Here is a 17,041-nt window from a genome sequence, read left to right on the forward strand (position 1 = left end):
TGGTGAGAATTTTGAAACAATTAGGAGTCCGACTCTCGTCCCAAGTTAGCATGCGAGATTTTTAAAAGAATTTCTTATACGACTACTTATGTATTTCCAAAAAACGAACAAACTTAAAAACTAACTCAAATAAGGACGACGTATCAAAGTATCAGCGGAAACATCTTCAATTTTTATAATAGTAGAGATACGTGAAACAAGAAGTTATAATTATTAAAACATTAGAAAATATTCACTGCAACATCCCAATCAACACGTGCAACATTTATAAATGAATTACCGAAACATCCAATAATACCACATGCAACATTCACAAATAAACTAGTGAAACGTCAGAAAAATATTTATTGAAACATCGAAATAATGCCATGCAACATTTTATATGTGTTTTAGAAAAATCAACCTTTTGTTGCACCATAAAATTGTTTTATCACTTGTACGGATAACTCAGCCCACTCTAAAAAAATATTTCTGAGAGATGTAACTTATAAAAATTACTAAATGCAACAATAACCACCGTCACATGAAACATTAGGTCCCAACTAATGAAACATAAAAAAAAGATTCAATATATTTGCAAATATTGATTTGTTAAAATTTTATATCATTCTTGAAACGTTAACCTGCAATTTTTGAAGCATAAAAAAATATTTGCTGAAACATATAAATAGATCATGTGCAACAATAACTATATAAAAATTATTGGCTACAATAATAACCACCATTACATGAAACATTAGGTCCTACATTTGAAAACATAAAAATATATATAATGCAACATATTTGCAAATACTTTATTTTGTTAAAATTTTATATCACTCTTGAAGCGTCAAGTTGTATTTTTTGAAACACAAAATATATTTATTAAAGCATATAAAAAGACCACATGCAACATTACATCTGAATTAGTGAAACATGAGTAAATACTTATTGAAACATTGGAATAACATTATGTGATAAAAATCATCGGAATATTGTCATGTGAGATCTTGTTATAAAGAGTTAATTGTAACAAATCCAATAGTATAATTAGTTCATAATTCCGATAAATAGTTTAAGAGAAAAGATCATTTAAATTTTAAATCCATGTGACTTGCATGTACTTGTCATTTAAATTGGATGCATACACTTGTCATGCACCTGCACTACTACTACTCCATTGGTTGCATGCATTTTTCCTCCTTCCTCGGAAGTATGATGATAAGCATTTTCGGGAGAGTTCCAGAGTTTGCTGGTGGTGGTGGGGGAAAACGTACGAAACAATCGGGGATGAATGAATGGGTGATTGATTCGGTTGGCGCGTCGTAGCGAGCGAGCGCGAGAGGCGCGGGTGGCCACCGGACGCGGCGTTGTTTCGGGGCGACGCACAGGTGGGTGGGTGGATGGCCTCCGAGCACCGCGCGGCCCGCAAAACACTCCCATCCAACGGGGGCGGACGCTCCTCTTCCTCATCTTCTCTCGCACATCACAAAGAGGCTGAGACGTCTCACCATTTACGAGTTCCTTTTTTTCGTGAACCAAATCACACCTCGCCTGCAGTGTCTCGTGTCCCAGAACGCGATTGCGTTTTTTTTTTGCACGTTTGGTTTCCATATCCCTCGTCTCTTGTACTCCCTTACCCACATTTGGCCTAGCCGGAGGCGGTAGCCAGGGCCCAGGGCTGCTTCTTATGGCCGCGCAGGAGATGGAGGTTATGATGGTTGCGATGGCGGCGGAGGCGCCGGTGGCTGTGGAGGTGGAGGCGGTTCCGGCGGTGGCGGGGGGGCTAAACGCGACGGTGCCCGCGTTGTACGTGGGCGATCTCCACGAAAGCGTGCGGGAGGAGCACCTGCTCGAGGTGTTCGGCAAGATTGGCACCCTCACGTCCGTGCGCGTCTGCCGCGACAATGCCACGAGCAACTCCCTCAGATATGGATACGTGAATTACCTCTCCCAGGCTGACGGTATACAAAAAACCTGTGCATGATCTGTGTCTTATTAATTTATCTCATGTGCTATTAGCATTATTTTGATCGGGTTAAGTGCATAATTGAGTTTTGCATAGAGGTGGTCTCAGTACTCGTGCAAATCAAAACACTTGGTATATTTACAAATCTGCATGACATTTTGTATGAACAATGTGTCACTGAACAAGTTAAATAACCCAGATCATCGCACTTATTTTATTGACAGTGTGGGGGTTGATGCATGCATGCTATCATATTAACCGTTATACTATTATCCATAGAAGTAGTTGGATGTATTTTAGGATGTATAGCTTGTGTTCCGCTAGCTGCTGCCACATGATAGAATTCTTAGTTTTAAGAATGTGTGCGGGCATCGCTTGTTCCTTTCTTTCAACTAAAAAGGTGCGAAAATCTGATCATATGCCCTTCGCCTAGATTAAAAGTATTTACCCTTTTGGCCCACATGCAAGCCAATCTCCCAAAACAATGTGTTGTTCACTAATTATGTTAAACAAAGAAGTTACAGAGGAATTGAAGTTGATGTGGTCATGTCAAATAAGGTTTAGTACAATGTATCCTGTATCAACATGATGAGGTCGATTATATTGTTTAACATATATCTTCTTGTTACATTTGTCACTTTGATTTTTAAGAGTTGTATTTGTAATGAGATGTATAATGATTTATCTTATTCTTGAAAAATAACTCTTTATTTTTTTAATCTACTTTTATTAGTTTGTATGCAAGTCATTAAATTGACCATCGCTATCTTGTTGTGACTTTTTATTTTGTAACATTTGCTTATATTTTGTATTATTGATTTATTTTGTATTGAAATCCTAGAAGCAACTTATCCAACCATGTGTGCCTTTCAATTCATGCCATGTTTTATACTAATGATTTAGCACTTACTTTAATGTTCTTGTTATCTAACCAACTTTTCTTGCTAATGGATATTGATAAAATTCTCATTACTTTTTAAACATTTGATAGCTGCAATTGCTTTGGAGAAACTAAATCATAGTCTTATTTTGGATAAGCCGATCAGAGTAATGTGGTCTAACCGAGATCCAGATGCTAGGAGAAGTGGGGTTGGAAATGTGTTTGTTAAGGTAAAAAAACAAATTCCTCACTATATACTTTCTTGGTGTATATTGCCATATTTAACTGCTACTTTACTATGGCATTTTGCAGAATCTTAATGATTTAGTTGACAATGTAAGTCTACAAGAATTATTTTGCAAGTTTGGAGATATATTATCTTGTAAAGTCGCTAAAAATGAGGATGGGACAAGTAGAGGCTATGGATTTGTTCAATTTGCGTTGCAAGAATCAGCAGATGCATCAATTCAAAATCTTAACAACTCTCATTTTTGTGGCAGGCAATTGTATGTTTACTTCTTTATTATTACTCGTCTTTGTTATTTGTTTATTCTTTGTCCGGTCATAGTTTGGTTTACAATTATGATCATATTTATGCAGGCATGTTGCTACATTTATTAAGAAGAGTGAACGATCTACAAACAATGATGACAAATATACTAACCTATACATGAAGAACCTTGATGATGATATAACAGAGGAACTTATTAAGTTAAAGTTCTCTCAGTATGGTTTAGTAATTAGTGTAAAGATAATGAAAAGAGATGATGGGACATCTAAGGGCTTTGGGTTTGTAAGTTTTCAAAACCCAGAAAGTGCCAAAAGAGCAAAAGAATCCATGAACGGGATGCTACTTGGTAATAGTCCACTTATGATATTAAAATAATTAAATAGTGAAAATTCATTAAGTAGTGAAACCTTATTATTCTATTCAATTTGATATACAATTGTTTGTGAATTGTTTTATTAGGATCAAAAACCTTGTATGTAGCAAGAGCTCAAAAGAAAGCTGAAAGGAAACAATATTTGCAACGCTTACACGAGGAGAAGAGAAATGAAATAATCACCAAGAGCAATGTAAGTTCCATTTGCCCTCTACAATCTGTTTTTTTCATCTAAAAATGCATCTCTCTTTTTTTAGGGGTCGAATGTCTATATAAAAAATATTAATGATGAAGTTGGCGACGATGCTCTCCGTGAACGGTTCAATGAATTTGGAAACATTACATCAGCAAAGATTATGCGTGATGAAAAGGGTATTAGCAAAGGATTTGGATTTGTATGTTACAACACACCTGAGGAAGCAAAATGTGCTGTAAGCAACATGCGTGGTAAATATCCTATGTCATTTCCCATTAACGCATGAATAAGTGTGTACTTGCCTCATATGTCAACAAATTTTGTTTGCTCGGATTAATCAGGTGTAATGTTTTATGGCAAACCATTGTACGTTGCTATTGCTCAAAGGAAAGAGGAAAGACGAGCCAAACTAGAGCAACGTTTTGCTGAGCTTGCAACGATGGTTGGAGCTACAAGTCCTGTCATACCCACAGGATATCCTCAATTTTACTTTGCCCACCCTAGTACACATCTCCCTCAAAGTCCAGGGAGACAAGGATTTATGTATCCACCCATAGGGATTAGTCAAGAATGGAGGCATAACATGTTTCCCTCGTCACATAATATCCAACAAATACATTCACCGATTGTATGTCCTTGTCCTGCTTAGCTCAAATTACATGTTTTCAAGTGAACTTCTATTAAAATCTTATTCTTTCTTTGTAGATGCGAAATACTCCACGGCAATACAGAAACAACAGGGGAAGGATGAATGGAAATATGATGCATTTTCACCACACTGTGAACTATGTTCCACATGCGCAGCCAGCTAAAGAATTCATGTCCATGTCCCGACAGGTATACTCGGTCTACTTCATGTCTTCATCATGTTGGTTTTTAGTGTTTTTGCAACAGTGCTCTATTTCAATTAGTTTCAAACTTCCATAGTTTTTTTTTCAACAACATTAGTCTCTACTATTGTAAGCAAAAGCTTTTATGCTTAATTGTAAGTTTAGTATTATTAGATTATCATACTCACTAGATGTTGTTATGTGACATGTCACTATGAACTAAGTTGTTCATTGGACTTTGTAGCATTTTGTTACGAAGAGTTTAACATGCTATCCTTTTGAATTTACGCAGCGATTTAGCCATGCTAAGTATATTCCAAATGACATCATGGCCAATGGATTGGCTATTCATCATGGTGACTCTATTTCATCGATGAATGACGCTTTTAACAACCTGCTAGCTACTGCTCCACCCGAGGAACAGAAGAACATGCTTGGGAATAGACTATATCCGTTGGTTGAGAGACATCATGTAAAATATTTTGCGCATATGTTACATTGACATACCTTTTCACTTATATTTGGAATATTAAAGGGACATACTTTTATATTAATATGACACGCCTTGTTTTTTGCAGCCTGACCTTGCCAGTAAAATCACTGGAATGTTACTTGAGCTAGGTAATTCTGAAGTGGTCATGCTACTTTACTCATCAAACATGTTGTCTGCCAAAATAGAGGAGTGTGTCAAACTGCTCCAAGAGGTAAAACCCAAACCTGAAGATCAAGAGGCCCTGCACCCTGGTTTCCTCCTAGACTCTGCTGGTGTAAACGCCAACTAAGAATTCAATGCCAATCCAAGCTTTTGACCGTGCTAAATATATTATGTATTTGTGTTTTAGAGATGCTAATTAGATAGATGCTCTTTATTTCATAGTTTATGGAACTATATTATTGGGCTTGTTATAGAACTTACTAATAATGCCTAGGATTTAGGTAGAAATCTCGGGAGTTTTTCTTAAACGGAGCTTGTTACGAATCTTAGATAATAAATTATATATGATGGTGTTCTTGTGTTATATATATTTTATTTGGTTTAGTGGGTTGGTTCTTAATTTTTATGGATGATTCGAAAGTGTTTGGAAGTTATGCTGCCTATAACTATCTTAATCAGGTTGATCGAAAAGTTAGAGACCAAATACTCATTGTATTTATTTATTTCCTTTTCTTTTCTTATCAAGACATTGTACAGCTTAGGTAAAATACAATAGAAATAGTGTTTTACTTGGTTACATGTTGGTAGCCGATTGGCTTACGTAGAGATAGTGGTGAATGTGTTTGACGAATTGAAGTGTATTGTATACTACATGTGTCTTCCACAGACAATTGAGTCTTTGCACAAATGCACCATGTAATGCATGGATGTTGCAAGCTTGCATTATATGATAGCTCATTGTGGATGGCTTGTTTTGGCCCAATTATAAAGTTGCACGGTTACTTTATCCCTTCCAAAAACTATGGTGTATACTATATTTTGGTTGGTAAAAACATAATGAACATAAAAAACTATTAAAAACAGAGGTGGTTTTCTTTTGATGATGAAATGAAATGCTTTCCAAGAAAGAAATACATGTTAACTGTAGCATTCAGTTGACAATATTCCATTCATGTTCTATAGTTTGTTTCATTTCTAACTCCATTGAGTTACTTGCTATTAGCTTCTCGAGCGTCGCCATCCATCGGAAACTGATTGGACTTGCTTTTTTTTTGTCTCAAACTTGTGGAAGCCAGAAAGAATTTGCATTGTTGTTGGTAGTACATCAAAGTTGGTTGGATAACTCTTTTTTTAAAAACTTAATGGTTTTTAGTTGATTCCCTATTAAAGTTAACATTTTTTGGAAAGAATTCCAATGTCTTTAGAACTCATATTCTAATCTCAGAATAAGACATGATTTGTGTTGTATTGAGTTTTGTAATGCAAACAATGATGTCGGAGGGTGAACTCCTCAAGCGGGGGATTATGAGACCCCCCCCCTTTAGTTTGGTTGGGGGCAGCGGGTGAGAATCGAGGATACGGTGGAAGATGTGATGTAGAAGGGGTCGGGCCCTGTTACGCCCTGAAATTCATGAACCAGAATTTCTAAGCTGAATGTGCATTAAACCCCTATCCAGGACCAGCCAGGGTACACAAACGACAATTGTTGACATACAGATCCACGTCTTACAAAAATACAAAAGATTATAAATGCAGCGGAAAAGGATAAAAGCGAGCTAAGCCTGAAGACTTGACACCTGCAGCGAGGCGACTCCATTCCAAAGACATCCTTGACGGCAGCGACGAAACCAACTTCATCGAGACATCTCCAACTGAGAAGAACTTCAACTCTAGGGTGGGGGAAAAGAGAGCAAGACTGAGTACTACCCACTGTACTCAGCAAGTCATACCGGAAGAGGAGGTATGATGCAGGAAATATCCAAGGGAGGCTAAAGGTCCTTTTGCATAAAGCTAGCATTTAAAAGCAACAGCTGAAAGCAGTAAAACAGCTGTAGTAATTAATCAATATTAACCAATCACTGCTCAACGCTACACCATGTTGAGTCAGGCCCAAACCACCACCTGAACTAACCAGTTCATTAGCTAACTAGGGTGAGACTAATCACGGTGAATCTGGTCGACTGCCCATAACCGTGGGCACGGCTATTCGAATAGTTTTACTCTGATTAGAGGTGTACAACTGTACCCACAAGACACAGCCCCACGACACGTTACCATGTGCCGACATGCCACCACGACATACCGGAAAGAGGCCGTGACAGGACCCTTCGCATAACCCCCTCTAACCGATCGCACCACACCTTAGGGTTCGGCCCCGTCCCCAACAGGCAACGGGCAGCCCCCCTTTCGTGCCGCGGTGAATCCGGAAGCCGATCAACTGGACACCCCGGCCGACCCAACTCCATCACGCCCACCCTCGCCTGGGTACGTCGGCTAGAGGAAAGCTACACTACAAGCCCAGCCGTTGCCCACGCTGGCTTGTGGTAAGTACGATAAATTCTTCTAGGGCCTCTCGCGAACCGGTCCTTAATCGCCATGGGCACGACTAGCAAAACCATGCACCCACAGCCCACCATGTAGTGTATTTTAATTAACTAACACCCTTGCGGTAGCACTAATCCAAAGCTATTGCCAATAATCAAAGTCTATGCATTAATGTGATTCCCCCATTGTGTACTAGTTGAACTAAGTATGGCTAAGCATTCCGTAAACCAACATCTAAGCATCTTAATACCCAAGTTATCAATGGCATAAGGTAAACAAGATATGGCTGAGTAGTAGGACCCATCCCACATGATATTGTAAAACAATGCAATATTTAATAGAAATGCGGGACATTTGTAAATTGGGTACAATTTGATCAATCGTAATGCATGACTTGCCTTGCTCTCGCACTAATGAGACCACAGCAACGTCTTCGAGAAACCGCAGATCGACGAAACGACCGAAATCTATGCGACAAACAAAGCACACAAGCAAAACAGGCTATAAGACTACTGAAACAGGAAAAAAAAAACCATTTTTAATGGATTCTACGCATTTTTATGAATTTACTGAGACTTGAATGGACTTAATCGGAGCTCGGATGAATTAGATATGAATTTTAGAAGATTATCTATGTTTATTACTATAAAAGAAAAGCCTTAATGAGTTTTATTACGCAATAAAGGATCCCGGATGACGTCAGCAAAAGGGGGGGGGGGTGGCGCCGACATGCGGGACCCCCCCCCCGGCAACGGCTCAAGGGGGAGGAGGTGGCACCGGTTGGTGGGTGGGCCCCACCGGGCAGTGGCTCAAGGGGAGGGGGAGACGCCCGGTTGGCTCGGCTCGGCTTCAAACCGGCCAGCCGGTTAGGCGGTGCGGCGGCGGCGAGCGGCCACCGACGGCGGCAACCGGCGGCGCGGGAGACGGCGGTGGCCGGTGAGGAGATGGCGGCACACGGCCGAAGCGGCGGCGCGGACAGGAGGCAGCGATGCACACGGGGAAGGGGGAGTAAAAGAGGGGGAGGGAGTCCTCACCGGGGATTCGGCCGGCGTGGGTGAAGACGACAGCGGACGGCGGCGGCAAACGGCGGACGGCGGGGCGCGCGGGATGGACGAGACGGGCCTCGATCTCGCGAGGCCAACGGCGGCAATGGAGCGGCGCGGCGACGGCACTAGCGACGGCTAGCGGCGGTTGGAGGCGGCGGTAGGCGGCGGCGCGTGGGGAGAGCGGTGCGGCGGCGGCGCGCGGCAAGCAAGCGGCGGTCGGGATAGCTCCCGCGACGGCGAAGCTAGTGGCGGTGGCGGCTATAGGGGCGGCGGTGCACGGCCGGAGGCGGCGGCAAGCGGCGGCGCTAGCGGCGAACGGCGCGGCGGCGTTAGAGAGCACGGGAGGAGACGGCTAGCGCGGAAAAAGAGAGAGAGAGAGAGAGAGACATGGGGAGCGTTTTATAGGGGCTCGGGAGGGGCGGACGTGGCCGGGGGCGGCCGGATTTCTCGCCGACGACGTGTGAGGTGGAGAGAGAGAGTTGGGGGGATTCGAATTGAATCTCGCCCTTTCGGGCGCGCGCGTGGGCGGGAGAAGGCGGGGCGTGGGGGCGGCGATGTGGGGGACGTGTGGGCGCGGAGTGGGGCGCGGATGTGGAGGAAGCGGCGGCGTGGGCGGCGGTTTCGGCGGCGGCGCTGCCGTCGGCTAGAGGTGGAAGAAGGGGCCGACAGGTGGGCCCCACCTGTCGGTGACCCGTAGAGAGGAGGGAGGGAGTGGGCCGGCCCAGCAAGGAGGAAGGGCGTGGGAGGAAGTGGGCCGACGGCCCAACAAGAGGAAAAAGGGAGGAAAAAGGAAGAAACAGAAGAGAAAAGGAAAAAAAAGGATTTTCCAGGGATTATTTATTGCACTTTGCTTATTTTAATTGGTTAAAATTATTTCCAAGGCTCTGAAAATTCCACTGAAAATCCTGTTAGCATATTTTGACATGTAGAACCCAAGAAAAATTCCACATGCCAATTCCTATTATTATTTGCATTTATTAATTTAGGGATTCAACTCTAGGTTAAATTAAACAATTTCTTCGGACGATTTATTTAACAAATTTTAAAGCAAGGAGGGGAACTTCAGGGCGTGACAGGCCCCTTAGGAACAATGAGACAAAAGGGGTTTATACAGGTTCGGGCCGCTAAGAAGCATAACACCCTACTCATGTTCTTGGTTGATTGAGTATGGAATACAGGCACTTGAATCTGTGAGACCCAAGCGTGAGCTAGCCAAATAACCGATCCCTCCCCTTTCTCCCTAAGCAAGGTCCTCCTTTTATATCTCAAGGGGCTACCACATGGGCCTAAAAGTCTACCTAGGGATCAAGGAGGACATTCTTTACATTAACTACATGTCTTGTTTCTTGACTTGGAATCCACATGCACAAGCGCGGTAGCATGGGGCCCATCAAATCGAACCAACTGACACGGGAGACACCCTTGTCATTCATCATTTAATGGGTGAAGACTTCTGGGTTCGCATTTGCACCAGGAAATGGGAACCTTGCTTGACCAGTGCGGATGAACCGACTCCGGTCGGGATGCATCATGACGTGACGGGGCATGGCAAGTTACATGCTGCCTGATGTGTGATAAGTGTGCAGGCGCACCACCCCGATCCCATCAGTCATTCGACTGGTCACAGACCGGTCAGGCGCACAGCACGTCGCATTAAATGCGGCGTGGCACGCCTTAAATGCGGTTAGGTGGGCGTTGGGGGCGCCCACCTAACCCCGTACACGTGGCGTCCACACGGAGGGGTTCGGGGCAGCCCGACCCCCAGGCATGGAGGGGACGGCCACCACCCTACCCTGGGCCCGACCCCTTTCGGGGGAGTGCCACGTGGGTATTGGGGGCAGCATCCTCCCTCTAGTCTTGATACCCCGAGCCCATATCACTAACAAATGACTTAAAAGCTTATGATGAAAAATCACTCTACTGAGAGAGCTAGGATATATTCTGAAACACTAGAGCAATACGTGTTCGTGAGTTGTAACCTATAGCTTATATTGCTAGAACAAGAAAGGAGTTAACTACAACTTGAGATAAAAGAAAAGCCAACCAAGGTATCGACAAGTGCAACAGATCCAAAGAAGGAAGTGGCACAGCGGTGCGTTCATATGCTATGCCACTGCAGGGTTGAAGGATGTAACAAGTGGTAAAGCAACACGAAAAGCAAGCGACAACGTAGAAGGAAAGCAAAGGCAAAATGAGTATGCCTTTGTTGTGTACACTATAAAGCTACCGGTCACAAATGCATCCTCGGAAAGAAAAGAAGTCTCCCTCCATGCTGCTGCTTCCTCTTCGCGACTACTCCCACAACTATATTCTGACCCTTTCTGAGATGACATGCCCCTCTTCCTCCCACTCTTCTCATCCCGTTGCCATAGGATGTGTTCATGAACATTTATTTTCTTGTGTACCTTTGCCCTATTTTTCTGTCATCGTTAACTTACAAACCATGGATTGCCTTCTGCTTTGTGTTTGAAAGTGAATCTAGCCCCCTCCCCCCACCCTCTCCCAATTGACCTTGGTGGCTAACGACAACACACTAGAAAACTCTGATGCAATTGTCAAGGGTGTGTTTGGTTGGTGGAATATATCCGGATAGAACATGGCCGCAAGTTTTTTTTGGTTGTTTGGTTGATAGATAGAAGTGGGATATTGCCACCCGGCAGAGAATATTCTATGTAGATGTTGGATATGCAGCTCCAGGCAAATCGGCCGGATCCCACATCCCGAAGTGGGATGAGTCGCACGACTCTGGACTCGCGCGTGCGCTCACCTCTGCCCCAATATTTTATCCATGTCACTCGCTTCCTCACCGCATCAACTGTAGCCACAATCTACTTCTTCCCTTCTTCCGGTGGCACAGGGGGCAGCACTAGACGGCGCAGGGGCAATGTAAGTGGCGGCTGTCGAGGGCGCTCGGCGGAGCATGGCACCGCTGGACAGCGCTGGGGCGTTGTGGGCGGCGGAGCACGAGCGACGCAAGTGGCAGAGACCACGGAGTAGTAGCAGCCAGCAGGTCGCGCGCTCGGCCGTCGAGGTGGCGTATGCCAACAGGCAATAGCAGGTCCTCCGTAGCCCTTTGCCGCCATTCTGGTGCCCGGGTTCAGGAGCCTGGTGATGAGCAGTTCAATGTCTTCTTCTTGTTTTTTTTATATTGGTTCAGAACTTCAGATCTGATGTTTTTTTAGGATTGGGATGGTTTTTGTTATGTTCTGTGTAGATCTCCGTGTATAATCTGATGGTGTATTAGATTTTGATATATGTGTGCAGGGTGAATTTTACAGAGTGAAAATGTTATCATTTATAAATAGTGGCTAAAATTAATTTACAACATGATAAATATTACTCACAATACATGCAACAAGCATACATATGCATCAAGATGAAATTGTTTGCCAATGGGGGTATTCTCCACCATCTTATCCAGTGGTAACCATAACAGTCCATCCATCCTACCAAACAAAAAAATTGACTCACCATATCCACATGTCATCCCTCCAACCAAACAAAAATCTTGTTTATTCCACTCTCCTTACCAAACATAAAATTGGATGGCCATATCCCATCCATGCATGACCACCAACCAAACACACCCTAAGTGCATGCAAGACTAAAGGCATCCCTGTGGTTTGATTCAAGAAAAAATGACTATTAATTGATGTATTGCTCTATTTTTCTTGTGTTTAGGATGCCACACTATTAAGAGGGATATGATATACATATAATTGGAGTAAACAATAGTACTCAAACCATATTTTTCTTCCAAGTGTTTGTTTAGTTATGGTCAAAGTGAAGCATGTAGGCCTACGTTGTTAATTTTGGTAATTAATATTAAGCACTAATTGTGGACTAACTATTTTATTTGAGTGAGATAATTTAAGAGAGGGCCACATGATGTGTATACCAAGAATGATTACCGGCTACCGCAGATTAAAATTGATAGTGCAAAGCAATGAGAGGAAGGTGATAAATATGGTTATGTTTTTAACGATCGAAGCGTTGGGTGATCAATTTGCTAGGTTTTCTTTATAGCTTTACCGTACTATTTAGAGGGGGTGGTAATCTTGACAAAGAGGTGATCTAAATAACACATTAGTGCATGCATGAGGGTTTCTTGTATCTTTGGCTTTGATCTTTATTTCTAGAGCTAGCCGGTCGGACTGAGCCTATCCAGTACCGTTTTGGTGTTGCAACGATAGCATCGGGCAAATTGTCTTGGTACAGAGCATTCGTCGTGCACGACGAACAATGCCGGTCAGACCAAGCCTGGGAGGCTAGGAGCTGGTCGGATCGGGCCCATTAGTTGGTCAGACCTGTGAAAGTCCCAAATTGCTTGGTAGCACGGAGGCCACGGTTGGTCGGACCAGCCCTTCGCCAGCGGTCTAATGGCCATTGCATTTATTGCACCCCCAACATATAGATTTTGAACTAGTTTCAGGGCGGCTAGCCGTTTAGATTGGGCCCCTCAATGGTGGTCGGACCAATAGAGCACAGAGTTGGGGGATTTTGACCCCCAAAGACTAGTTTTGGTGGGTTGGGCTATAAATACCCCCCCCCCAACCAGCAGGAGGGGAACTTCCTAGGCACTTCATTCAATTCACTAGAGCCCTTGCAACACTCTGACACCAGTTAAGCACATTTCTCTCGATTTGTAGGTGTTTCAAGAGTTGATTAAGACAATACAAGTGCATTGCATCTTTGCTAGATCTTTTATGCAGTTGCTCATCTCTGAGCTTTGGTTGCGACTTTTTACTCTTGGAGGTTACCACCTCCTAGACGGCTTGGAGGAATTGTGGCCCGGTGATCCCTCCGGTGAAGCTTGTGGAGGTGACCTGGTGTTGTTTGTGCATGGTTTGGACCTACGAAGTGGAGGAAGAATTACCGGCTCCCGCCTTGCCCATCCATTTACGAAGGGGTTCGAAGGCTTCGTGGTGTGAGCGATGAGGTTGGGCTCACCTCAAAGGTGACATAGGAAGCTAGCAAGCTTCCGAACATCAGGTGAAAAATTCGGTTGTCTCTTCTCCACGATTCACATTTCTAGAGATAATTTTAGCCCAAATCGTCCTAGGCTTGCAAAACATAATTTAGTTAGTTAGCGTGTGATCCCTAAAACAAGCCTAGTGTCATGCCTTGATTTTCTTGCAGGGATTTAAAAATCATTAAGTAATTTATTTATATAATTTATTTTAAAATGTGAATCAATTTACAAGTGCGTCTTGCTACCTCTATGGACTTAGTCCACTGTAGGTCACCCTCCCTTTGAGCCGCCACGCGGGGCCTGCTCGTCAGCTCCGACGCCCCATGCCGATACATTAAATCCACTTTCCTAGTTAAAAAATAAATCTTTCTCCATGAGGCCGTAATCCCCCGTCTCCCGGAGTCCTGCTATATACTTTCTTTGTCCTAAAATAAGTTCAATTTTAGCCAACTCACACGTACCAATATAAAACCAAAAGACTATAATATCCCCGCTTTATCAAATTCCAATGTATTTATTCCCTACTTTCACAGGCAATGATGATTAAAAGTAAACTTAAATTGAGATAAATGGGAGAGGGTAAAAATGATCTTATTGTAGAACGGATGGAGTAACTACTTTCTTTTGCACGAGAAGTCAGTCAAAAAAATGGCAGTCTTGGCAGTTCCATATGTACACCACAGTTTGGTTGGAAGATATCTCCTTACTCAGCTCATCTTATATTTTTTCCGATTTTGCTAAACATATTGCGACACATTTTTCCAATAATATTAGTTGAATTCTGGACGGTTCAATACACTTTGGGATTTGTGCATTTTTATGGGCCGGAGCAAATGGTATGCTGCACGTGCGAGATAAGGGAAGGTCTAGACCTGCATTACTCCCTCCATCCACAAAAGTTACACCTATTACTTTTATCACCAAAACCAATGAGAAATTAAATCATCTTGGATGTTACAAAATCAAGTAGTGAATGTAAGCATACAACCAATGAGTATTTAGATGACTCCTTGGGTTCTAATCAAACATTTAATTTATCTATTTATTTAACTCTTGAATACATAAAGACTACAAATAGAACAACTTATTTAGAAAAACTCAAATGTGAAATATGTCTAACTTTTGTGGATGGAGGGAGTATTAGATTAGCGATAGTAATAAATACTTTGGAGATAGCCTGCATGGGCGTAGTTGCCTAACAATCTTTTATCAGGGTTCTCTATGATGCTTAGTTTTCTGGATTTGCTAGAAAACTTATGCAAGTTTTTTACCCCTAAAACTTTTAGATTTGTGACCATTAGATCGCCTTGAGATTTATGTATGAAGGAAAAAAATGTTAGAAACAAAATTTCACACATGTCATGCGTAAGAACCTAGTGCTAACTAACCAAACCATAGTTGAATAAGTTGTATAGTAGTTACATACAGTTACAATGTAATTACACTTTAAATATACTATAGTTACATATGAAAATTTTTGATTCAAAAAACTTGCGGCGGTTTTTTAATAATCCCTAGATTTTTAAATTTAAATGATTTTTCATGGATTTTACAACGAATACCTACAAGAATACTCATGAAAATTACATTGTAACTAGTGAACTTTACATTGTTCCATCTTCGTTTCATGAACAAGTGATTGATCGTATTTTTATTGCTTAGGTTGTCTTCTTATGCACAAGCGATACTTATACTTCTCGTTTTTGACGTGCATACTCCCTAAACCGCCAAATGATACCTTTTTTTTGCAAAAAAATTCTATGATAAGTCGTTTTATATGATAAGTCGTTTTGACTTTTTTCTAGTTTAAATTTGAGCAAGTTGATAGGAAAATATAGCAATATTTTCAACATAAAACAAAACATATTATGAGAATATATTAAATGTTACTTTTAATAAAACTAATTTGGTGTTATTAATGTTACTAAGTTTTTCTATAAACCTGATTAAACTTAAATAAATTTAACTATTAAAAAGTCAAAATGACTTATAATATGAAAAAGAGAGAGCGCTTAATTAATCATGCTCTAATAAAAAACGACATCTTCTCCCGAATACTTGTGTAGTAATACTCGAGTGGTCCAATGATTAAGGCCCAACAAAGATCTGCGGATGCATTGGTGCACGGATGGCGTGCCATGTAGGAGCGAAAAACCAACTGAAATCATAATTTTCTTACATCTGTTTAGTTACGGAAGATATCTCTTCATCAAGAAATCAAGATTAGTTCTAAAAAGAAAAAAAAATCAAGATCACCTTTATATACTTTCCTCCGGAGATGTTCTCCGTCTTCTTCATGCTCCTGCCGCCGTGAGCACCCCTGCCTCTCGTCTCGCGGCCGCTGATTGCTTGCCGGTGTACGGGATCGTCGAAGGAGCTTAACGGCGAGACGATGAAGCCGCCGTCGCCACCACCGCAGCAGACGGCGGCGACCACGGCACGAGGTTTTTTTAATAATCCCTAGATTTTTAAATTTAAATGATTTTCACGGATTTTACAACGAATACCTACAAGAATACTCATGAAAATTACATTGTAACTAGTGAACTTTACATTGTTCCATCTTCGTTTCATGAACAGGTGATAGATCGTATTTTTGTTGCTTAGGTTGTCTTCTTATGCACAAGCGATACTTATACCTCTCGTTTTTCATGCACACGCTCCCTAAACCGACAAATGATATTTTTTTTGCAAAAAAGTTCTATACGAAAGTTGATTTTAAAAATTATATTGATCTATTTTTCAATTTAGTTTTAGCTAATATTCTGTCTGTTTCATATGATGAGTTGTTTTGACTTTTTTATAGTTTAAATTTAACCAAGTTTATAGGAAAATATAGCAATATTTTCGACATAAAACAAAACATATTATGAGAATATATTAAATGCTAGTTTTAATACAACTAATTTGGTGTTATTAATGTTACTAAATTTTTCTATAAACCTGATTAAACTTAAATAAATTTAACTATAAAAAAGTCAAAATGACTTATAATATGAAACAGAGAGAGCGCTTAATTAATCATGCGCTAATAAGAAAATGACCTCTTCTCCCGAATACTTGTGCGGCAATTAGGCCTACTAGTAATACTCGAGTGGTCTAATGATTAAGGCCCAACAAAGATCTGCGGATGCATTGGTGCACAGATGGCGTGCCATGTAGGAGCGAAAAACCAACTGAAATCATAATTTTCTTATATCTATTTAGTTACGGAAGATATCTCTTCATCAAGAAATCAAGATCAGTTCTAAAAAGAAAAAAAATCAAGATCACCTTTTATATATTTTCCTCCGGAGACGTTCTCT

General features: G+C 41.6%; 1 protein-coding gene across 1 annotated transcript; it reads left to right on the plus strand.

Moving 5' to 3' along the window:
- Nucleotides 1-1,487: 1,487 nt before the first annotated feature.
- LOC4332428 (polyadenylate-binding protein 7) lies at nucleotides 1,488-5,757 on the plus strand. Its single transcript, XM_015774633.3, has 10 exons — nucleotides 1,488-1,943; nucleotides 2,940-3,058; nucleotides 3,141-3,334; nucleotides 3,429-3,685; nucleotides 3,799-3,905; nucleotides 3,970-4,159; nucleotides 4,250-4,536; nucleotides 4,614-4,745; nucleotides 5,031-5,210; nucleotides 5,317-5,757. The coding sequence occupies exons 1-10, from the start codon at nucleotides 1,670-1,672 to the stop codon at nucleotides 5,518-5,520; spliced, it is 1,944 nt and encodes a 647-aa protein (XP_015630119.1). The 5' UTR covers nucleotides 1,488-1,669; the 3' UTR covers nucleotides 5,521-5,757.
- Nucleotides 5,758-17,041: the final 11,284 nt, after the last annotated feature.

This window comes from Oryza sativa, chromosome 3, assembly GCF_034140825.1.
Source record: "Oryza sativa Japonica Group chromosome 3, ASM3414082v1".
NCBI lineage: Eukaryota > Viridiplantae > Streptophyta > Magnoliopsida > Poales > Poaceae > Oryza > Oryza sativa.

Excerpts from the sequence above, each read along its gene's own strand:
- LOC4332428 (XM_015774633.3), top strand. The coding sequence starts at position 1,670 with ATGGCCGCGCAGGAGATGGAGGTTATGATGGTTGCGATGGCGGCGGAG. Across the intron at positions 3,686-3,798 it reads CATGAACGGGATGCTACTTG|GATCAAAAACCTTGTATGTA; the intron begins GTAATAGTCCAC and ends TTGTTTTATTAG. Across the intron at positions 4,746-5,030 it reads TCATGTCCATGTCCCGACAG|CGATTTAGCCATGCTAAGTA; the intron begins GTATACTCGGTC and ends GAATTTACGCAG.